Source organism: Sceloporus undulatus, chromosome 4 (genome assembly GCF_019175285.1).
Source record: "Sceloporus undulatus isolate JIND9_A2432 ecotype Alabama chromosome 4, SceUnd_v1.1, whole genome shotgun sequence".
Classification (NCBI taxonomy): Eukaryota; Metazoa; Chordata; class Lepidosauria; order Squamata; family Phrynosomatidae; genus Sceloporus; species Sceloporus undulatus.
The window spans coordinates 147,925,914-147,949,778 of NC_056525.1; the positions used below are offsets into that span (position 1 = coordinate 147,925,914).

The following is a 23,865-nucleotide window of genomic DNA, read 5'->3' on the forward strand; positions in this document are numbered from 1 at the left end:
AGAGTAGAGTATTGTTTTTTCGCAGCTCAAGCTTTGTGTATTACATTGTCTACCACAGATGTGCGGCTGAAACCTGGCACCGAAACCAGTATAGGTAAAAGTAAAGATTTTCCCTTGACATGAATGTCTAGTCATAACCAACTGTAAAGGGCAGTGCTTATCTCTGTTACTAAGCCAGAGAGTCAGCTTTGTCTGAAGACAGCTCTGTGGTCATGTGGCCAACATGACTAAAGGTCAGAGCACACAGAACACTGTTACCTTCCCACCGAAGTGGTACCTATTTATTTACTTTCACTTTTACATACTTTTGAACTAAGTTGGCAGAAGCTGGGACTAGTGACAGGGGCTCACCCCATCATGCGGCATTATGCGTCAGATTGCCAGCCTTCCAGCCTTATGATCATTACAATTGACATCTTAACCACAAAGCCACTGCATCCCTGCTAAACCAATACTGCTAAAAAATAAAATAAAAAACAAATAAATAGAAGGTGAAGAAAGAGCTGAGATTTTAAAAAAGGAGTTACAGCCTTGACAGACCGGCATCAAAGGGCAGCATCAGGAATCAGGATGGAGTGGGGGCATGGTATCCACATGACGCATGCCTAGACTCCGCCCCCATGCCAGTGTGACACCGCATGCCCCACCACACAACCGGCAGCATCACAGCACTCCTCTGGCACTGTGTCCAGATGACACAGCACCAAAGGAGTGCCAAAAACCCATGGTGCCAGGTGCTATGGTGCTTTTCCCACCACTTTTTGTGGAAAGGCCAGATTGGGGCTGCAGCATGGAGTTGCCACAGCCCCGATCCAGCACTGAAAGGGGTGGCTGCAGACTACCCCTTAGGGGTGGTTTGTTTAGCCCCTTACTCTTTCAATGCCTTTGTTAAGTGGGGTACACCGGTATGTGAATAAGGACACTGCATGCCTAACTTCCATAGATGCTATAGCTGACCATCTTGGCAATGGGAGGAAAGTAAGTTGGAGGCATAGCACTATGTAGATCTCAACATATGCCAGCAAAATTTATAGCAAGACTATAGCAAGAATATCAACAGTTTGTGGAAAACACCAATAGCATGTGTAGCTACCTTGCCAAGGTGGTACTTCCACCCTGAACTTCGGCCCCACTGATTGTTTGTCCCACTACATTAGAATTATATAAGTGGCTATCTTGACACTGGAAAATATAATTGCAAGTTCAGCAGCTGCATTTTTAAATGTAGGTCCTGGTGGGAACACATTAGTGGAATATGAAATGTGAGATTGATTGTTTCCAAACCATAAGGCCAACATATGACAACTGGTTCATCTAATATCTTGGCCTGATTTTGAAAGAACCCTATGATGCTCCCAAATTGTGTTTATTTGGAAAATCCATACAGTAAATATGTATACTATTGCACTCAAATCAAAATCCAAATGCTGGTCTCAGACAGAGTAGACGCATTCAATCAATTGCTGAATGGGACACACAATTTTCCACTTTTGCTGTTCTTGTTGTGTACCTTCAAGATGTTTCTGACTTTGGTGACCCTACGGCAAACCTGTCACTTAGTTTTCTTGGCAAGATTTGTTCAGAATGGGTTTGTCTTTGCCCTCCTGTCAGACTGAGAGAGGATGATTTTCCCAAGGTCACCCAGTGAGTTTCCTTCTTTATTGTTTAAATTAACTTCTTCTTACCCAGCTTTAGCCACCTTGGGACCTTGACAACAACCCTATATAGGCTTCAAAGATATACTGTAGCTGTGTTAGTCTAGAAAATCAGTATGCAAAGGGATGTTGTAGCACTGAAAAAAAGTAGTTGGTAGCATGAGCTTTCATAGACTTGAGCCTACTTCCGCTCCTGCCTCTGAGGAAGTAGCTGAAGTCTATGGCGTTTATCAGACGGGGTCTTTGCAGCTCAGATCTGGGGCATCTGCGGATCAGACGATTCGCATTCACGTGATAACGAGAATGTATTTTCATACCTGGTTGCTGTTCTGTTGCCCTTCCAAACTGAGGGGGAATCGAATCGAAGGAAGTCACGTGATGCGGATTCAGGCAAAGCAGAGTGAGTGCAAATTGTATTTCCACACTGGTGCATACCATGGGGGATTCAACGATTCGAATTGGGACCCTTGTGCATGACCAGTGGGGCCCTGAAGGCATCCTGAACCTTTGCACTTCTGGGGTTAAGAAGGGAGCCTGGCTTCCTCCCTTATTTCCCCTCCACTTTCATGGAAATGACAGCTTCCCCTTTATTCCTCCCTTCTATTTTCCCATCCCTGGCAGCCAAATTCAAAGGGTGCTCCGTGTCAGAGCCCCCATCCATTTCATCCACATCTACATCCATCCTCTTGTCATTCTCCTCATCTATTCCATCTACATCTCTCCTTCCCTTTGTAGCAGTTGCCTTCTCTTAGGTTGCATCCACACTGGGGAGATAATCCAGTTTAACTCCAGTTTAACTGTCCTGGCTCAGTGCTATGGAATTCTGGGAGTTCCATCTCTCCCCCAGCTGAAATGTGTGTGTGTGTGAGAGAGAGAGAGAGAGAGAGAGAGAGGCAAGGAGGGAGGGAGGGAGGGAGAGAGAGAGCGCTGGTTGGCCAGGCCTCTCTGGAGAAGGTGCAGTGGGTACGGAGAGGGAAGGAGAGAGAGAGCTCCAATGGAGCGATGATCGCTCCCAGCCCCGGTTACCCTGAAAGCAAAAGGGCCACCAGAAGCAAATGGGGTAAATTGCAGCAGGGCATCATGGGAGATTTGCAACCTGGGGGTCTTGCGATGGTGTTCAGGAGCACACGCAAATTGAGATTCCACACCAGACCAATTTGCAGTGAGTTCAAACTGAACCCCAATGTGAATCGCATCAATGCTCTTATTTAGCGCACTCGCCAAAATGAGGAGCCAGTAAAGATTCAGTTCGGAAGTCCCATGGAAGCCCCATGGAAGGGGCTCGCATTTAAAGCAACCAGGTATGAAAATACATTCTCGTTATCACATGAATGCGAATCGCCCAATCCGCAGATGCCCCAGATCTGAGCTGCAAAGACCCCGTCTGATAAACGCCTATGAAAGTCCATGCTATCAACATCTTTATTTCAGTTACTCGCAACTCTGTTTCTTTACTTGCAAAGGTGTTCTTTACTCACAAAGGTGCTCTGTTTCTTTCCTGTCTCTCCTTCTCCTTCCCATTGTCCATTGAGAAACCAAACAGAAGAAAACAGGGATGCATTTTCCATTCTTTTCGATCTGGAATATACTCTCACTACTAATCACTGGCTGGCAGTTTCAAATTTTCTAATTTCCTGCTGAAGTTCAAAATCCATCATTGTTCCCCAAAACATGGAAAACCTCTGTAATAAAAACCATGTAAAATTATAAGTTTTTTATTAATGCTTATGAAGATACTTCTAAAAAGAACTAAACTGAGTGTTATTCTGTTTGACAGACCATCATTGCTAGTATGTGAGCAAAGCTAACAGGATGCAGCAACCATTGACTGGGTTCCTTGAAAGCCGTAACAGCATAACGCCAATAGTAATTGGTTGTCATATTTTCTTACCTACTAGACGCACATATTTTTGCACGTCAAATCTGGCTGGTTTGGTCCTTGGTTGAACAAGAGCTCCCTCTAAAGGAAAATTTTGAAATCCTTTATGTTGAGTGTTTTACTTGAAGACCATAGGAAAGAAAAACAAATTAGAAAACACTCATTAAAATCACCCAGGATTCCAAGGTCCTCGCAAAGGCATCAGCTAATACAGAAAGAAAGCTTGCATAGGCAATCGCACAAGGGAGTTCATCCTTGCCATCTTAAGAATATAGGGACAAGTTATGTGCCTTCACGTCAACTCTAACTTTGAGTGAGCCCACTGTGAGATTTTTCCCCAGTAAGATTCAGTCAAAGAGGATTTACTATTGCCATTCTCTAATGCTGGGAGAATGTGACTTGCCCAAGGCAACCCAATGGGTTTCCATTGCTGAGCAGGGATTCACACCCTGGTCTTCCAGAGTCCTAATCCAACACTCAAACCACACTATGTTGACTGCATATATAAATACAGACATAGGGTTCTTTTTATTCTGACCCTTTGGATGCCTTTCTTCATCCTCTACTTATCTTTGTCTCATCTTTCTCAAACAGGCAAGACTCTTGTGGACCACAGGAGACACAAGGTACGCATACTATGTCAGGGCGAGTGCTGGTTCAGGTCCCAGCACTGCTGCAAAGGGTTTTTCTATGCTCAGAATCTTGCATGCTACATGTTCTCCTTCAGCATAATGGCTCCTAAAATTGAATAGCAAATGCTTTCATTAGTAGTATGCAGCTTTCATAACTGTGAAGTAATGGTGTGGCTGTAGCTCTTGATTCATCTTGTGGATGATTCCGTGTAACTCAGAAGCATGACAAATTTCTACAGCAACAGAGGTTATCCTACAGTGATGCCAGATTGAAGTCTCCTACCACTCGCGTTTCCAAAATCACTGGGCAGCCATTCCATTTTCCAGTAATAAAAACCAGATCTATAGTGAAGATCTGTGGGATATATCACATTTAAGACATAATGAGCCAAGAGTTTCTTTTTTGCAACCCCAGGCCTACTTTTTAAACGCTTTTTAAAGAAAAGAAGGTTAAGAGGTGATATGATAGCCTTGTTTAAATATTTGAAGGGATGTCATATTGAGGAGGGAGCAAGCTTGTTTTCTGCTGCTCCAGAGACTAGGACCCGGAGCAATGGATGCAAGCTGCAGGAAAAGAGATTCCACCTCAACATTAGGAGGAATTTCCTGACAGTAAGGGCTGTTCGACAGTGGAACACACTTCCTCAGAGTGTAGTGGAGTCTCCCTCCTTGGAGGTCTTCAAATGGAAGCTGGATGGCCATCTGTCGGGGATGCTTTGATCTGGATTTTCTGCATGGCAGGGGGTTGGATTGTATGGCCCTTGCGGTCTCTTCCAACTCTATGATTCTATGATTCTATGCAGCCTCTCCTCCATACAGCCATTTCCAAGATAGTACAGAGTGGCCCTGTTCCTGTAGCTGGGAATACGGTGACAGCCAGCTGTTGTATAGGGTCTTATGTGGTTTAAAAGATAGGTTTGGAGAAATCTTTTGGCTGTTGTGATGGCATAACAACTGTAAAAGAATTACAGTGCTGTAAATCAAACTTACCTGACCCATTTAATATATAAAATATATATTTTTTAAAGCGACCATCACAAATGCATCAAACAGTAGAAATGTTGTGGAATATAATAGCAATAATGGAAATAATACTGAGGGTCCTTGATATCCACTGTGGTTTGGTTTCAGGACTTCCAATAGCAAAATACAAGGATGCGCAAGTCCTGTTATATACAAAGGTGTAGTAAAATGATATCCCTTTATAAAATGGCAAAATCAAGGTCTATTGTTGGTATGTATTTTGAGCAGAGGGAAATAGTTTCAAGCCATGGGTAATAGAATCTGTAGATGCAGAATCTGTGGCTACTGAGGGCCGACTGTATTTACAGCCAGGTTAAATAACAAATGAAATTAATAACAAATGAAAAAAGCCCTTGTGCATTCAGTGGATTGTGCATCTTCCCTTCTGTATATGTATGGCAGATTTACAACATTGGAATTGCTGAACAGGATGCAAGACATTGTGTAGAGTGGAAAAGATCTTGGATATGTTACTCATGGGAGTTTCCAGCTCCCAGAATCCTCCAGCCAACATGTCCAATGTCCATTGAATAGCCTGTAAAATGGTACAGATAGCTGGGAGAATTGCACTAATGAAGCATTGTCATTATCATCTGAAAGCATCCGTAGTAAAAGACTGCTTATAAAAAGAGAGAAGGATGCACCCACCAGTAGTTTGAAAACACAGTTCTGAGCTTTGTCAAATAAATGTTTTATTAGCATTGCTTGTTATGAGACTGTAAAGTATGACAGAAGCAATTAAATATTTCTGCTTCTCCCATCACTTGCATAATTGTTAGAAGATTAATTGAATCTGATTTATGTAATGCTGCATCGTTCCCACTGGGGTCTTAAAGAAGGAGAGAAATGAATCAATAATTGAAATTGCAAACTTTCCCTGGAGGAAAAAAGGAATTCTAATGCAGGAAATTCTTCTTTTCTTAGATCAGGAGGGGGAATTATGGGGCCCTCCATATGTTCTTGAATTAAGTCCCAGCAACCTTAGTGTAGCCCATGGGGAAGAATGCTGGGAGCTGTAGTCCAACAACAGCTGGATCATAGAATCATAGAATTGGAAGAGACCTCAAGGGCCATCCATTCCAACCTCCTGCCATGCAGGAACTCTCAGTCAAAGAATCCCCAAAGATGGCCATCCAGCCTCTGTTTAAAGGCCTCCAAGGAGGGAGACTCCCCTTACCCCTGCCTTGGAGTCAGTAATGGCAATGGCATTGGTGTTCTGGAACGGCTCTTCATTTTGCCATGAATCAGTGCTTTTGGGATCAACTAGCAGTAAAATATGTTTCAGTCCAATGGGGCAAGGAATGCAATCCTGTAATAAGGCTTTAGGCTATTGTACAAGATAGCCTTTGCTTCCCCAAAGGTTTACCAAATGTATTCACCCTTGGAGAAGGAAGGAAGATGTACATGTAAAAGAAGCTCGTGCAGATGTAGAGATACTCCTGGATAACATAATGGAGGCACTACAGTGCTTATCTGGACCCACAGACAGGGATCACTACTAGCACACAAAGACAAGTTTGTCAACTGTCCCAGTGCTTCTTCAGACACAACTGAACAATGTGTATCTCCATGTGAGTCCAACTGGACATAAAAACAACAGTATTTTTCTAGATAGCAGAAGTATAAAAAGGACTCCTGCACCTTCAGTAGATATATGTAAAAGAGAATCCTTTTCCCTTTTCTAGTCAGCTAATGAAGTTGTAGGTGCCCTTTTTGCTTTTACTACCATCGTCTCTCAAATGGACCTAGAGAGATTCCTAGAGAGAATACTTCTCTGGGCATTTGTAGATCCTCCAACATGATTCTATGGTCAATCTCCAGCAGACGTTGCTCAGAGTTGCACTGAAGGACCTAGAGAGGTGTTCAGTTAGGTTTAAAAAATAGTGTTTTTAAGTTACATTTTTTCCATTTTCATGGAGGTCCTGTGCCCCTAACTCCAGTGAATGTGGAGGGCCCACTGTATTATTTTAATCCAACAGAATTAAATATGGATGTAGAAGGTCAAGTAAGTAGAACTGTAAGGAAGTGGAACATTTGACTGTAAATTAACTTTCGGAGTCAGTTACTCAGTAATAATTTCCTGCTTTGTATAGAAGATACCCCAAAGCAAACACTCTCCTTGGCATTCAATGTTTGTTTGGTTCTCATGCTGAAAAAAACAAAACAACAACAACAAAACGTCACTGGAAAATGTATGTCTAAGTATGGATATAACTGTAGTTGAAGCTTTGTATTGGCATGTGTTCCTCACAGCCATCTTGGAAGCACGGGACGTTCACCATTCTGACCATTGCCAGGGGTTTTCCTCTCTTTGAAAAGTTTGGCTAGTTAGACTCTTTCATTTTGGCTCACAAGATTCTAAAACTGAGGTAAAGAGGAGGTCCTAAGTTATTTCTGGCCTTTACTCCAGCACAAGGAAACAACTGAAAGCTTGCCAAACCTATGCTACCAGTCTGACAGTCAGGCTTTCTGTGCTTTCAATTGAGCCTTGACCCTCAGTTACTACAATGCAATAACAGTGTTGTAAGAGTGTGATGTTAATGTAACAGCTGCTAATGGTAGGTCAGAATACTCATTACTTTGGGATCATTTAGCAACCTTACACAATTCCTCAATGGCCAAAGCATTTAAGGTCTTCCAACTGTTACCCAGTGTGAGGTTTCACCCACTTATTACAATCTCATAGAGCAGGGAACTATGATGCCCATCAGATGTTGTTGAACTGCAACTCCCAGCATTCCTCACATTAGCTATCCCAGTTGGGCCTGCTGGGAGTCACAGTATCTGGAGAGTATCTAGAGAGCCACACAATTCCCCACCAAAATCCTATACAGCCAGACTCCTTTTCCATGGATTGTTTTATCCATAAATTCAAGCATCTGCAGCTTGAAACATATTTTAAAAATTTATAAATTCCAAAAAGCAAACCTTGGATTTGGCCATTTTATATAAGGAACACTATTTTACTATGCCATTGTATTTAATGGGACTTGAGCATCCACAGATTTGGGTATCCATGGGAGGTCCTGGAACCAAACCACAGCAGATACCAAGAGTCCATTGTATGACATTTTATGTAATGTAGCTTTCCATATAGCTAGCTAAGTAACAGAGGCACTAAGAAACCCAGTTACTAAATTGTAAAGATGCATTATTGGACACCAGCAAGAATGGCCAATGCGCTGGTGCTTGATGCACATCAGGACCAATGCAACACACTTCAGGACCAATGTGGTGTGCATCAGGATCAATTTGTATTGGTCCAGTTGTGCATTGCTCCTGTTGTGCATCAGAAACTTTGCCAGTTCTGCTATGTAGTAACAGCAGCCCTCAACTGGATATGGGTTTTACTTGATGTTTTGTTGTTGTGTGCCTTCAAGCATTTTTGACTTATGGTGATCTCAAGGTAACCCTATCATGGAGTTTTCTTGGCCAGATTTGTTTGGAGGAAATTTGCCTTTGCCTTCCCCTGAGGCTGAGAGAGAGTGACTGGCCCAAAGTCACCCAATGGGTTTCATGGCTGAGCAGGGAATTGCACCAACACTCAAACCACTATGCGACACAGCCTTAGAGGAAGGCAATGGTAAACCTCCTCTGACCAAATCATGCCAAGAAAACCCCACGATATATTCTCCTTAAGGTCCAGCCCCCATCTGTTATATGGAAATCAAGCAGAATAACATAAAGCACATATTCCTTCCAGCATGCATTTATTAGACTGTTGGGCTATTGTCGACTCTGGTTTTATACAAGAAGCTTAAAGCTTAAAGAAGCTTAAAATACATGTCCTGTTTCAGATAATCTTTGGAGGCAATGGGTTATTATATGTAAATTATATGTAAATCCCTTTTGATGAGACACCTTAATCTTATCCATATTTATTCAGAAAAAAACTACTAACTGCAATGAGATGTACTCCCAACAAAATATGTATAGTGTAGTACCACACAGTGTAATCCAGTGGTTCACAAACTCTGGTCCTCCAGGTGTTGTGGACTTCATCTCCCAGTATCCCCAGCCAGCTTGGTCAACAATTGAGAATACTGGGAGCTGAAGTTCAAAACATTTAGAGGACAAAAGTTTGGGAACCACTGATCCTATACCTGTTTGTTCAGAAGTAAGCCCTACTGAATTCCATCGGACCTTGTTGTTGTGTGCCTTCAAGTCATTTCTGACTTATGGTGATTCTATCGTGGGATTTTTCTTGGCAAGATTTATACAGAGGAGGTTTGCCATTGCCTTCCCCTGAAGCTGAGAGCATGTGACCTGTTCAAAGTTTCATGGCCGAGCTGGGAATTGAATCCTGGTCTCTAGAGTTGTAATCCAATACTCAAACCACTATGCATGTGAAATTGAACTGAACCAGAAATAGGCTGATCAGTCATCTCCTGTTGTTTTAAGCAGTTGTCTTGGGCATGGCCCACCCATGTGTAAATGAAATGGGCCAACTCTGCATGGCAGGCAACCTCTAAGGATCCAGAAGTATTTAAGTTCATAAATTAATTGTGCACTTGTTCAACTGCAACTCCCAGCATTCTTTACATTCATTACATTAGCAGCTAGGGCTGCTGGCTGTCATAGCCATACAGTTCCCATTCCTGGTATGTGTACATTACTTCTTTATGTATCTTTCAAAAAATATGAGGTCTTATGCATTTACCCTAAATTGAAGGGCTGCACAGACCAGCTTGAGGTGCTAGTGTGGGGGTGGCTTGGGGGCATGTTTGGATGATGCACGCCCCGACACTGCCCCCATGCCAGCATCACGCCAACTGCCTGGCAGGTAGCGTTACAGCGCTCCTTTGACTTGGCATTTATATGACACATACCAAAAGGAGCATCGAAAACTGCTGCCACTGCGGCAAGGATCTTTTTGCCAGCTCTAAAAGGAGTGGCATTTTGCAGTTTCTTTTAGAGCCAACAAAGTGCTGGATTGGGGCAGTGGCATCAGGTTACCATGGCCCTGATCCAGCTCTGAAAGGGACGACGTGAAGCCGCTCCTTTGGGGCGGTCTGCTTCTCCCCTAAAATACACATTTCATACCAAAATATACTTTTTGTTCCATTTTAACATATAGTATGCATTTTAGCAAAAAAATATGTAGTTTTACATGTACTGTATTTTTATATTGCTTTTGAGCTGAGAACTGTAGCTTAATAATGTGTGTATGGACCTTATTACACTAGCAAAATCCCATTCAGAAATGGGATTTAAACTAGATTTAAATTTCAAAAAACCCGCAAATGCAGGAAGTTTCTCACACGATGTTCCTGCAAATGTGAAATAAAGCAAAAATAAACCAAAGGTAAAAGACAAAAACGGAACTTTCAGAACTTCGGGACCCAATATTTTAGAGTCCATGTTTCATAGGAGATCTTAAGCAGGAATACTAGGATGGTGAACCCATTGAAGTCAATGTGATTTACATTCAAGTAATATATTTTTATGAGAGCCAGCTTAGTGTGGCAGTTTGAGCATTGGACTATGACTCTGGAAAACAGGGTTTGAATGCTGCTGGGTGACCTTGGGCAAGTCACACTCTCTCAGCCAAGAGGATGGCAATGGCAAACACCCTCTGAAGAAATTTGCTAAGAAAACCCTGTGATAGGGTCACCTTAGGGTTACCATAAGTTGGAAATGACTTGAAGGCACCCAATAACAACAAACACATTTTTAGGATTGGGATGTAAGATTTATTAAAACGGCAATATATTTCATACAGCTACTCTTATTTATTTAGCAGTTTCACTACATTAAACCAAACTCTGTCTTACATAAGTGTGCATAGGGCTGTAATCTAACCACAATAGTCTAGGATCCCTGCAAGGGCTCTTGCATCCACATGATAGTATCTTCACTTTCAAGAGCAAAGAGATCCAGCCATCAAAAATCTGGCCCAAGAACTCTCCAGCTACTGCCTGTGGAAATATTAATACTTATTCTTATAACACTTATAAATACTTATTCCCTCCTTTGTCTGAAAGGGCAGAAAGAGGCCAGATCAGGAAAACCAAGGGCCTCTCAGTCCCAGACATGCCCATACACAAGAAGAAATTTATGTCAGCCCAAAAAATTGCTGAAATATTCTTTTTCCGTGCGTTTAATGGGAGGAATTTTTAAGCAACTGATTCCTAACTCTATCCCTCTTACTTGGTCTCCTCTGCTCTGCTCTGCCAGGCTTGTGCCAGCTGAGGCTATATCAGAGGCTTTAGTTGGCAGGTAAAATGGTGCTAGTCACCTTGAAGTAAAAATGTCCAGGTATCTTGGCAGTCCTAAAGCTTTAGATAACTGAGTGTCCTTTGCCACTGAGTTTGTGTCGTCGTGACATTTCAAAAGAACAAACGAATGAAGAATAATAAGTAAAGTTATTAACAATTCTGTCTGAAAGAGATGAAAATGAAAGGAAACCAGACTGGTAAAAATTGCATGTTATGGCTTTCCAACACATCATTCAAAAACATTTTCAATCATATTTGCAAAACAGTAAGAAGCAACAGAAAAGAATGAGATGGCCTGGTTTTGAATAATTTTACCATAATTTTACTTCAGCTTTTTGAAAGCATCTAAAATAATTCCAGTTGTAAGGAGTAACTTGATGCCTTCTGCACATTGAATAAAACAATTCAGAACAACACTCTGCACCTTCCAAATGAAAGGCATCATTCGTTCTTCCTGGTTATTAGAATAATTGTGCATATTTTATTGGTCTTTGCTGCTGTCGGCAATGAGAGGAAAGGAATACAGTACATGGTAACCGTAAATCTGACAAGGAACACCAATTCTCCCTTAGCACAAAGTGTGATGTTTCTTTTCCTGAAATGAAACTATTCAGAACAGCTTAAGTTAAAAGATAATGTATGCCTCATACAGTAGATACTGGCCATTGTCGGAAACAGAATATTTTAACTGAGATCCAGTAGTCTGCATTCAGATATTTTAAAATTAATATCACAGTGGATCTTAGCAGTGTATCCATGGAGAACCCATATCACACTGCTCAAGTTTTATAGAGAATATTCCATAGTAAGGAGTGAATCACAACGTATTTGTTAAGGAGAAATCATTCTTTGGCAAAAACAACAGACTGAATTTAGACTTGGTACATCTTTAAAGTGTACATTGTGCTTTTTTATGTTATTAAACACTAGCTGTGTCATGACTGTCCTTCTTTGTCTCCAAAGAAGCACATACCCTCCCATTTTTTTTGTATGAAGCAGGCTGGAAAACCCATATTCTGAAAGCCATTCAAAGAAATGGGCCTTGCAGACTAATTTCAATCTGCTGAGGATCAGGAAAGACACATTATTTTGTTACCAATGCTGAGCTATACATGAAACTAAGGGTGCATCTATGTAGAAATAATACAGTCTGACATCACTTTAACTGCTATGGCTTCCTCCTACAAAATCCTGGGATCTGTAGTTTTGGGGGGCAACAGCACGCTTTGGCAAAGAAAGCTAAAGACTCTGTAAAACTATAAATCCCAGGATAACATAGGATGGAGTGTGCAGCACTTAAAGTGGTATAAAACTACATTTTTCTACAGTGTAGATGCACCCTAAAGCTGTTGCCATGCTGCAGGAGTGATCCAGAACGAATGCAATTTGACATAGCTGTAACTGTCATGACTTCCTCCTATGTAATCCTGGGATTGGTAGTTGGTTGTGTAACCACAGTGCTGATAGAAAATGCTAATTATTTCTCAGAAGTACAAATCCCAGAATTCAACAGCATTGTGCCATGGCAGTTAAAGCAGTGTCAGACTATATTAATTCTCCAGTGCAGATGCAGCCTTAGTCTGAGTCCCATAAATTACATTGTTGAACCTCCAGCACTATTTTGAGCTTTTCTCATCTTCTAGTCTCACAATAAGATACCAGTTCTTAAAATGCCATGGAAGTCTTGGAAGGATTTATTCTTGATAGTGAAACTCTGTCTGAAGTTGTCAGCAAAGTAAAAATAAGACATTTTCCTGCATAGACAGCAACTCTTTAGGAGATTTCCTTTCCATGTGGAAAGGGAAGACTGATTCTAAATAATTCAAATGCACTGAACTGTGTAACAGAAAAGATACAGGGCAAGACAGACCTAAGATATAACCAGGAAATATTTATCTCTGTGTTATTGAGTTTAATTCTGTTAATTAATAAATAAAATGTCATTCTCATTAAAATGAGAAATAAATAATTCTGGCTAAATGCTTGTGTTGTAGTTGCAGGTTCTGAATACAGTTCTAATAATTTATTCCTATCCTTTTATGAAACAGATGTTGATTTCCCTTCTCTTTAATTTCATTTGCCAAAATGTACAGTAAAAAAAGCCTGTGATATCTATATTATTATTGAATATTTATAATAATGTTCTCATAAGAATTCCATATTAATACAGAAGATACCCAATGTCTTCAGTTTAGCAAAACTGTTTTGACTTTTAGCTATTCAGGACAAGCTATTACTTTTCTTCCATTAACTTTAAGCTTTATTCCATATTGGATATATCTAGTGCACAGGCTTTCCCCTCTCAATCATCCCTCCCAAATAATATATATGTTTTCTGAAGACAAAAAGGATAGACATGCATAACCATCCAAACGGAAGTACTACATTAGATGAACTTGTTTAATTTACTTAACACAAGTCATCAAATTAATCTCAGTTATCATGTCTGGAAAATTAGAGATGGCTTAGAACTTTGGAAATACAATTAAATGTATCAAAAATAGCTGTAGTTTAAAATATTTGTCTCCACACTATTAAAGCTATAGTTAAATTATATTTTTATAAATGCCAAGTACAAATAGATAAAAAGTGATAAACCATGGTATAAAAAGAAAGAAACCTTTTTCAAGAAAATGTATTTGCAATTCAACTGATCATATAAAAGCATAAATTAAAAAAAAGTTTATATAATTGTATGTGCTATAGTTTCACCATTCATTGCAATTACATTCCAGAATACTGTAACAGAGTTCAGGGTGCATTGTCTTTGTGCATGTATCACAGTGAACCTAACATTTACACTGAAGTCACTCTCATAACAACCTCTCCAGAGCTGTTGTCATCTGATGAGTCTTCCTGAGGTCTCATCCGACTGAAGAGATGTAACAAAACATAACCACACTGAAATCTTGGTGAGGTTAACTGTGTTGGATGAACTAAACTTCTGCTTCTAAATGCATTTAGTGGTAGCCACAAAGTCCTAGATGTTGAGGATTCTCCTTGGTTGCTCTCTTCCATATCTGTAGCTTTGTCATAATTTAGCACATCCCAGTGCAAATTGACAGCCCTCCAGCGTTTAAACACTCTGCAAACTGATGCACCTTCATGTACAATAAGTCCTGAAATTAAAGGAAACAAATTATTTTAACCCTTAGTTATTTATGTAGGACCTAATAGGATTTAATTGCTAGCAAGGATTTGAATTACAAATGACTGGGCCCTAATTTTATCCACTGTATCAATCACCTTTTAGATGGGTTATGGATTGCATGGTTAATTAGCAAAATGGACAGGTGGTATTTTGACTTAAATACTGTAGATATTTCAGAGCATTCAATGATTGCCAAATCAGAATAATCAAGGAATCATTTAAATGATACATTTTTGTGTCATTTTCTAGCTCAGAAATATTAAAGTTGGTGGCCTAAAACACTTGTCTCATGAACATGAGGAATCTTAGCACCTTGAATACTAACACCAGACACTTCAGATTAAAATCTGAGCCAGGGAAGAATTTAAATGCAATTTAAACCCACTATACTTGCCACCTTCCAGTCTTCTCTCCCCCCAATCCAATTACATTTCTTGCTGCTGCAGTACTTTTGGTAGAAAAGTGGGAGGGGAAAAAGTCTCTCCCCACTCTGTTACCTGTCTTACAGATGTAACACATGCAAAGTGCTGAAAGGAAGAGGGGGAAAACTCTTCTATTCCACCAGAGCTACTGCAGCAGAAATCCAGACAAACTCCTAGATGTTTTGAAGTCATTGAAGGATGGAACATTGGCAAAAGAAGCAAATTATTTTCACACTTGTAGTGACATTAGCAGGAGTGCAACAAGATCTGATTTGTTTCAGATTTTGACTTGTAACAAACCATATCATTTTCTAAGATAAAGAGTTCAGTTTTCCAATGGTTTTCTTGAGCGTGGTCCAGTCTACACCATGAAAATATTCCACGTTCTATAAGAATGGAGTGCGATCCCATCACACACAATTTGCAGCTGTTCAGGCTTTTTGCAGCGGGGTAGGCTTGTCAAACTCTGCAGAAAATGGTTTTGCAGGTTTTATCAGACTATCTACAAGGATTTGCATTATCAGATATGTGAGCATCCAATTCACATGCCTTGCATGGCAGCACATTTTGGCAGAGGGAGGATGTTACTGCTAACAAATTTCTTTGTTTTTTTACCTAGGTACATATAGAGTTTGCCTATTCTCTTTGGCATTTTACAGCATTTTAAATTATTTTTTTCCAACTGAAACTGGCTGTTCGAAACTGGCATTCAGTTTCCACATTTAAATACTCCCCCCACCACTACCAAAGGCAATGGGCATTTAAAAACCTAAAGCCCCCTAGTTATGTGTTCTGATAAGAAACTTCAAATTACAGAAAACTTGTCCTAATAATTATAATGCTACTGAATTGTGTGTGTGTGTGAGAGAGAGAGAGAGAGAAAGAGAGAGAGATTGTGCATACTTTGGCACTTTTGTGATGTTTCATAGAATGCATATATGCAAATAAATACTGCAAGAGGCTACTGTCAGGACAGAATATGGAGAAAAAGAATGGTTTGCAATGGGAAAGGGAGCTGGGCAAGGCTTGTATTCTATCACCCTATCTATTTAATTTGTATGCAGAAAAGAACATACAAAAAGGAAGATTGGTCTCACATGAGAGAGGCATGAAAATTGAAAGAAGGAACATCAACCATCTAAGATATGCATATGACACCATAATATTAGCAGAAAATATCAGAGACAAGGAAAGATTACTGAAAAAGGTCAAGGCAAAAAGCACAAAGGTAGATTTACAGCTGAACATCAAGAAAACAAAAATTATGAGCACAGGCGATCTACCTAATTTTAAAGTAGATGACAAAGAGATTGAAATAGTTCAAGATTTTCCATACTTGGGCTCAATCATGAATCAGAGCAAAGATTACAGTCAAGAAATCAGAAGAAGAATAGGACTTGGAAAAGCAGCTATGAATGAACTAGACAAGATGCTGAAGTGTAAAGATATATCACTAAATACTACAGTGAGGATTGTCCATACCATGGAATTCCCATTTCTTTGTATGGTTGTGAAAGCGAGACAGTGAAGAATACTGAATGCGGAAAGAAATAATCTCTGAGCTGGAACAGACCAGTATAAAAATCCAGCTTCCAGCCAGCATGGGGCATGGAGTGCAGATGGTGCATGCCCCCAAAATGCCCAGAAGCCAGCTTCAAGCCACCCAGCCATTTACATGGGGGCTAGCTTCTGGGCGCTCCGTCAGCACAGCATTTATAAGCCACATGCCACTGGAGAGTCTTAAATCTGGCTTCCCATCATGGTAGGGTGAAAAAGTCGGCTTTTTGCTTGTGCAAAAAGAGTGGCTATTTGCCACTCCTTTTTTGGACAGCAAAAAGGTGGATTAGGGCTGCACCATATGGTTACCATGGCCCCAATCCGGCTTTGTCAGGGGAGGCTTGAAGCCACCACTTCGGGGTGGTTTATTTCACCCCTCATTTGAGATGTGGTGCTGAAAAGAGTTCTGTGAATATTCTGGACTGCTAAAAAGGCCAATGGATTGGTCCTAAAGTGGAGGGCAATAAGAAAAGAGGAAGACTGCATTCCAGAAGGATAGACTCAATCAAAGAAACCATGATCATGAGGTTGAAGAAGCTGAGCAGGGCAGTTGTCAGGAAAGAGTGTCTTGAAGATCTCTCATTCATAGGGTCGCCGGGGTTGAAGTCAACTAGAAGGCAATGAACAACAACAAATACCTGCAAATGTCAAACCCCAAGGGAGCAGGATTGAGATTCAGCAACATAAGAAGAGAAAGAGCTGAAGGCTGCATTGGAGAAAGCACATGGGGGAAGTTTAATGAAGTTAATAAATACATATTGTTTTTAGGAAACTTTGCAGCATACAAATAACCAAAGGGATCAAACAGTAGGTGACTGGAGAAATGTACAATATTAACCTTTTAGGAAGAGGGATAACTCATGGATCATTTATCTAAACATCAATGAAGACTTTATATGTTTTATTGTTCTGAGATAAACAATGAACACTACTTTTTTGATCAAAAATTTATTTCAAGCAGTGATTGTGGCTTGCAACAATAACCATGCAGATCTCCAAAGCTTCTTTTTCTGGCCAGAGACCATATGCAACAATGACACCAGCAGGAATAGGCCACAATGGAAATGGAAGTACATGTGTCCACATCCTCTGACTGACAGCCAAAAAATGATGTGCAGCAACTAGTTACATGTGGGCACAAATAATCAGCAGACACTTCCCTCCTTCCCACAATTTTAATTTGCAATGGCACTACATATGGCTGACAGAACATGCATAGATGAGAACAGAAAGGAATTAGTTCAGAAGAAGCAAAGACAATTGAACATTGATGTGAAGGTGTGAAATCCACACCAATTTGCATAACACACTTACATGTAGACTACCCCTGTGAGAATTTCCCATCACTAGCTGTCAGTAGCATCTACACTCCAACATTTCACAAGTGTAAATATGGCCATTCTATTCTCATATTATGCATCATCTTCTCCAGCATTATTGAATGTTGTCCCCTGCTGTACTAATTTACTCTGCAATATCCTGTCCTATCCTATTTCTAAAAAACAAAGCCAAGATAAACTGGAAACATAATTGTCACACAGTCTGCTTTGAACCATCGAAATAGACCCATGCCAGCATGTGAAACTGGAGGCTGTTTGTGGTGTTTTAGTGAAATGCACAAATACGTGCCTGGATATATACTACAGCCAAGATACATCAATCCTGCATTCATTTAATTTCAAAAAACCTTGGGGAGACAGCTGCGCACTTAAAATAACTATCGCAACAAGCCCTAACCAAAATTTTGAAAGTCATCAGTAACACATTCATAAAAATCAAAAATGGAGACAATTTTTCTGAACTAGTTCAAGAAAATGGAAACAAATTTATAGGTTCTAGGAGACAGTAAGATCTAAAAATGGAAAGACATGAAATTATATAAGAGAGAGATCTGGACGGAGGAGAAGGAACTCAAAGTTGCCAAATATTCTATATATTCTGATATTTAATGTGCATTTCTGTCTTACCCTGTCTAACGGATGCATCCCGTGTGCCCTGCATTATTTCCCTTTCCTTTTTGACAGTGGGTCTCAAAGTGTACCATACCTTCATAGAAAGGGATGAACAGCTGACAAGGGGAAAGTAGTTTCATTCTAACCGCTTCTAATAAAAAACATGAGCACTCCTGTGTGTGGTCTGTGAAGTCTCTTTACAAATTTAAAGCCTACTGCAATTCCATTTACCCTAAGACTATTCTCATTTTCTCTGGTGTAGCATGTTATAGATAAGAATACTGTCAAACATTTTTATTGTTGATTACCAAATGGCTTTACATTCGAGAAGCTTGCTGGGATTACAGCTGAAAACCCATGCACTATACTTTCTGCTTGGCTCCCAGGGGAAGAGGTGTGCATTTCTATTGTGAAAAGACTAAACACCAGCACCAACAGTGATACCTAGATCACTGAACATAAGAAAAAGGTAAATCCCAAATTATCCTCCCATCTTTTACAAAATGGATGAATGGATTATTATTTTTTTAAGCTTACCTATGCACACTAGATCCATAAAACCATACATTCCATAGCAGATTTGAAAAAGGAGATCTTTTCTTTGCCATACTGCATAGGGACTGAAGGCTGACCACAGAAGCCAAGTTACACTTGCTACTAAGAACAGTGATCCCAAAATTACAGCAATCATCTGCACTTTCTCAACCAGAGTTACGGTAATGCTTTGCCACTAAAAGAAAGAAAAGGTAATATAGAACAAAATATTTATTAAAATATTTGCACTCTGTTTTAACTACTCATGAAGATGTTCAGATAGGCATCGCATCTCTACTGTGGGGCTTTTCACATTCATAGCTGAGCAATAACCTCTTCTCTCCTCTTATTCAGTGTGCTTAAATTTAAATAACTGTAATAACTTGGCATATAGAAATTCTATCTTATTTACAAACGAAAATTAAAATATTTGGCGTAAACCTGGATCCCTGGGGACCCTTTTTGGGACAGGTCAATATTTTATTTGCAGAAACATCTGCCATATAAAATTGTAACACTGAACTACTGTATGTTTAGATCCTTAAAATAATGATCTGATGGCAAATGCAGGACAAATATTTGGCAGCTTCCCAGTCAGATGATAACAGAGACACAGAAAACCATGATTCAGCTTTGCAGTGCATATTAAAAGAAAAATAGATGCCAAAGAGTAGGTTGAACAAGAATCTATGAACATAAAGAAATTACCTTGACAAAATTCACCTGACTTACAAAATCCTTGTAAGAATTATTTATTTTTAAGAGACAGAAGAGAAGTGCAATTATATGCATGTTTACTCAGGAGGGAAAATCCCACCAAATTCAAGGGAGCATAGTCCATTATGTACATAGAACTGATATGTATATTTTATTCACCAGTTCAACACTGGTCAGGTGGTACCTGGTTATAGATCTATCTCACTACATTAGGGGAATATCTAATATTTAAAGATACAAAGTGTTTAGGAAAATCCTGATACATGAATCATGTGAGCATGTGTTCATGTGAAAAACAATTTTACTCTTTTAATAAACTTATTTTTATATTGCAGAACTGAGAGCCTGCATAGCACAGAGGCTTGAATGTTGGACTATGACACTGAAGACCAGGGTTCAGTTCCCTTCCCATCTATGAAACCCACTGGGTGACTTTGGGCAAATCACATGCTCTCAGCCTCAGGGGAAGGCCATGGCAAACCTCCTCTGAACAAATCTTGCCAAGAAATGACTTGAAGGCACAAAGTAACAAGAAAGAACTGTATTTAGCAAAAATATTTTTTAAGCTTGTCAACTTGCTATTTAGTAAAACTTTTAAGAAATAGATTGTAAACTGTCCTATCAAATTACAAACATGGGTCACAGCTATCTCTTCATATTTATCAAAGTGAGACAAGCCCACATTTATCACTGCAATGGCTATATTCCAAGTTTGTAATTACATGAAAATGTCATGCTTGTTTCACTGGAACTTTAAAGAATCATTTGATTCTTTGATGATGATGATGATGATGATGATGATGATGATGATGACAATGACAAAGTGCTATATTTAAGTGCTAAATCACAAATAGAACATAATACAAATATAATGAGAATATAAAATACATGATAAATAAAATATAGAGAGAAAGATATAACATCTTGGCATGGACATGGATTCATGTCAGCTGTGCTGTACTGACAACAAATGCACAAGTGTGATGTAGAGTTGCTATCCACAAATATGTCCCCCACATTCCTATACAGATTACACAACCATGGCATCAGAATGAAGGATAGAAGGAAAAAGTGTTGCTTGTGCCTGCAAAGTGTGTATGTATATATGTGCCTTCAGTCCTCCTGCCAACCTGACCCTATGAATTTCACATGGTTTTCTTAGACAAGGAATATTCAGAGGTGATTTACCAGCTCCCTCTTCTGAAATACAGCCTACAGAACCTGGTATTCTTTGGCAGTCTCCCATCCAAGTACTAAGCAGGACTGCCCCTGCTTAGCTTCCAAATTCAGACTGGATCTGATGCTTTTTGGCTATCTAGCTATCTACTGGGAAATGAAAGGGAAGTCACAAGATGTCACCCCTGAAGCTGTGAAACATGCAATAATGGTTTGGCTTCCACTGACATAAGCAGCATAAATACTGCCATAACCAAAAGACTGGACTGTCAGCATTGTTCACCTGAAAGAACTAATCTGTAGGATGGAGTCTTAGTGGAAAATTTTAAATGGATGGAACAGCTGAGTTACTGCCATCCTTTTGATACTTGGCACCTTCATAACCAGATTCCCCCACTCTCGACCCTGCTTTTTAAAGTAACATTATAATTTACACAATTTTTAAAGGAAAAAATAAATAAATATGAAGGCAGACATTGGAAAAGATAAAAAGAGTATCTTTGGAGGAAAGGCATTGCACAGAACCAACTTGTTCAAGTCAGATCAAGAGAGTTTGTGATGCTCTGCGGTTTGAACATTTAATAAATGGGGCAAAAAAAACAAATCACAATACCAAAGAAAGGCAGCCAAGGACTTTTGAGACATACAGTGTCTGCCTAAATGCTCAGTTTAGCCACTGCTTGTAATTTGGAAGAATACTGAAAGATTTTATTTATTAAATTTTACATGAAGGTTACAGCACCCTCAAAAACTAGGTAAGGCGGGGTACAGACCGCCGCTTTGCAGCGGTCTGCCGCCGCCGCCAGTAGGTCCGCGGGGGAGCCGGAGCCTTCAGACGGCCCGACTCCAGCGTGGACCGAAAAAGAAGCTCCAAAATGGAGCTTCTTTTTCCGTCGCGTTTGCGACGTAGCGAGGTGCCAGGGGCGCGCTCGCTACGTCACAAGCGGCGCGACGCGTATGGACGCTCAGCGTCCGATATGCAAAGATGGCGCCGGCCATGTAGAAGGGCCGGCGCCATCTTGTACAGACGGAGTCCGTACTAGGCCCAGGGGCATCTAGAAGAGACGCCCCTTTTTTAAAATGGGATGTCCTCCGGACGTCCCAAAGGGCAATATAGAAAGCCCCATTTAGCCTCTATCAGAGAGCTCTGGTGCCACAACAAACTACAATGCCCAGAAGTCCATAGCATTGAGCCATGTCAGTTAAAGTGGTGTCAAACTGGATTATTTCTGCAATGTGCATGCAGCCCATGATGACATTGATTCTTAAAGTGTTTCCAATGTGCGATTTGGCAAAAAAAAAAAAAATGTAACTACTACTGCATATCCCTAAACTCCAGAATTTAACATTCATCAGAGCAAGAGGAAAGGGCAGAAAGCCAGATGGAGCCAATTCTCAGTCTGAATCTGGAGCAGAAAGCAGGATAAAGAAAATATGGTACCATGCCTAATCCCAGAAGCAGATGAAAGGTCCTCCCTCCATCCCACCTGCCACGGTCCTGGCCTCAAAGGGAGAGAAGCAGCAGCTGGCACAGCTCATTGTCCATAGGTCCAGAAGCAGAGGAAAGGCCCTCCCTCCATCCCAACTGCCAGTGCTGTGAACTCAGAAGGAGAAAAGAGGCAGTGTCTGCTGGATTTATACCCCTCCCACTTTACCATCCCCTTTTGCCTCTTGTGTCATGTTTTAGGCCCGGTACAGATTAGCAGAGGCTGTCCCTTTGGTTTATTGCTGTGGCAACCACACGGCCGCAACCAGGATCTGCTGGAAAAAGGAGTTCTGAAATGGAGCTCCTTTCCTGCAATGCTGCCAAGGCACCATATGCGCCCTGGGGCACTGCAGTGATGTGTCTTGCGTGCCGCGCCATTTGGATGTGTTGCACAAGGCACGTCATGGACACGTGCACTGTATGGACGGCGCTGCATCAACATGGTGCTGCCCATACGTACTAGGGTTCAGGAGCGTGCAGTTGCTGCGCGCTCCTGAACGCTAGTATTGGTGGCGCCATGCTGCTTTTGGCCCATGTGTACTGGGCCCAAGTTAGATTGTAAGCCTAAGGGCAGAGAACTGTTTTGTTGTTATTTTACTTGTCAAGTGTCAAATACAATGATGGTGCTAAATAAATAAGTAAATGAGTGAAGATGATTATGATAATTGATGATTGATGATGATGATGCTCTCGGTTTCCAAAGGCTGAAATATCCTGGGGTATAGCAACTCTTTCTTGGATGCAATACAATCACTCCTCCGTTCTTGAGGACTTGAGATCTGCAGTCTTGAATATTCACAGAGGGGCGACCTCCATTAATTTCAATGGGGTGCGCCCCTGCAGCATGTGCCTCCGCACGCACTTGCAGGCACGTGCCCCATTCAAACCTAAGGCTTGAATATGGGCGAGTCTCCATTTTCGCAGGAGAGGGTTCGGAACGGATTCCCTGATGAACACAGAGGGTTGACTATATTAGTAATTTGTTTGTGAAGTCAAAGGCTTTCCCAGCTGGCATCCATAGTTTTTTGTGTTTGGGGGGGGGGGGCTGTGTGGCCATGTTCTGGATGAGTTTATTCTTGATGTTTTGCCAGCATCCATGGCTAGCATCTTCAGAGAATGCTGCCATGCCAGAACACAGCCACATAGCCCAAAAAATCCACGGAAAACTATAGTAATTTGCTTCCTTTCTACAAAGCTAGGGATACAATAAAGGGAAGAGAGAAAATGTGGAGGGGACTTACATGACCACTGGTGACACTCTATTAGCCACCATGTTTGCCATCAGTGTGCCTGAAGCAACATTATATCAGAATACAAAATCATTTGCAAGAGGACTGTCACTATCACTTTTTAAACTAAGACCTAGCCAGCTACCCACCCCAGATTTTGTGATTTTATCCTGTCATCACCACCTTCAAAAATCATATCAGTTTTACTGTAGTAACTGTAAATAAACTAAAGCA

At 40.6% G+C, this 23,865-nt stretch overlaps 2 protein-coding genes across 2 annotated transcripts in view; one reads left to right on the plus strand and one right to left on the minus strand.

Moving 5' to 3' along the window:
* The window catches only part of LOC121929079 (zinc finger protein 239-like), a gene marked incomplete at its 3' end in the record, with an annotated part of 257,852 nt that overhangs the window by 187,624 nt on the left and 46,363 nt on the right, over positions 1 to 23,865 (plus strand). The gene's annotated exons all lie outside the window — the stretch shown is intronic.
* The window catches only part of MARCHF11 (membrane associated ring-CH-type finger 11), a 25,072-nt gene continuing 13,884 nt past the window's right edge, over positions 12,678 to 23,865 (minus strand). The window contains exons 3-4 of the mRNA XM_042463376.1: positions 19,027 to 19,219; positions 12,678 to 14,526 (exon numbers count right to left, since the gene is read on the minus strand). Coding sequence (XP_042319310.1) covers positions 14,204 to 14,526; positions 19,027 to 19,219 — 516 coding nt within the window. The 3' untranslated portion in view covers positions 12,678 to 14,203. The remainder of the gene's footprint in view (positions 14,527 to 19,026; positions 19,220 to 23,865) is intronic.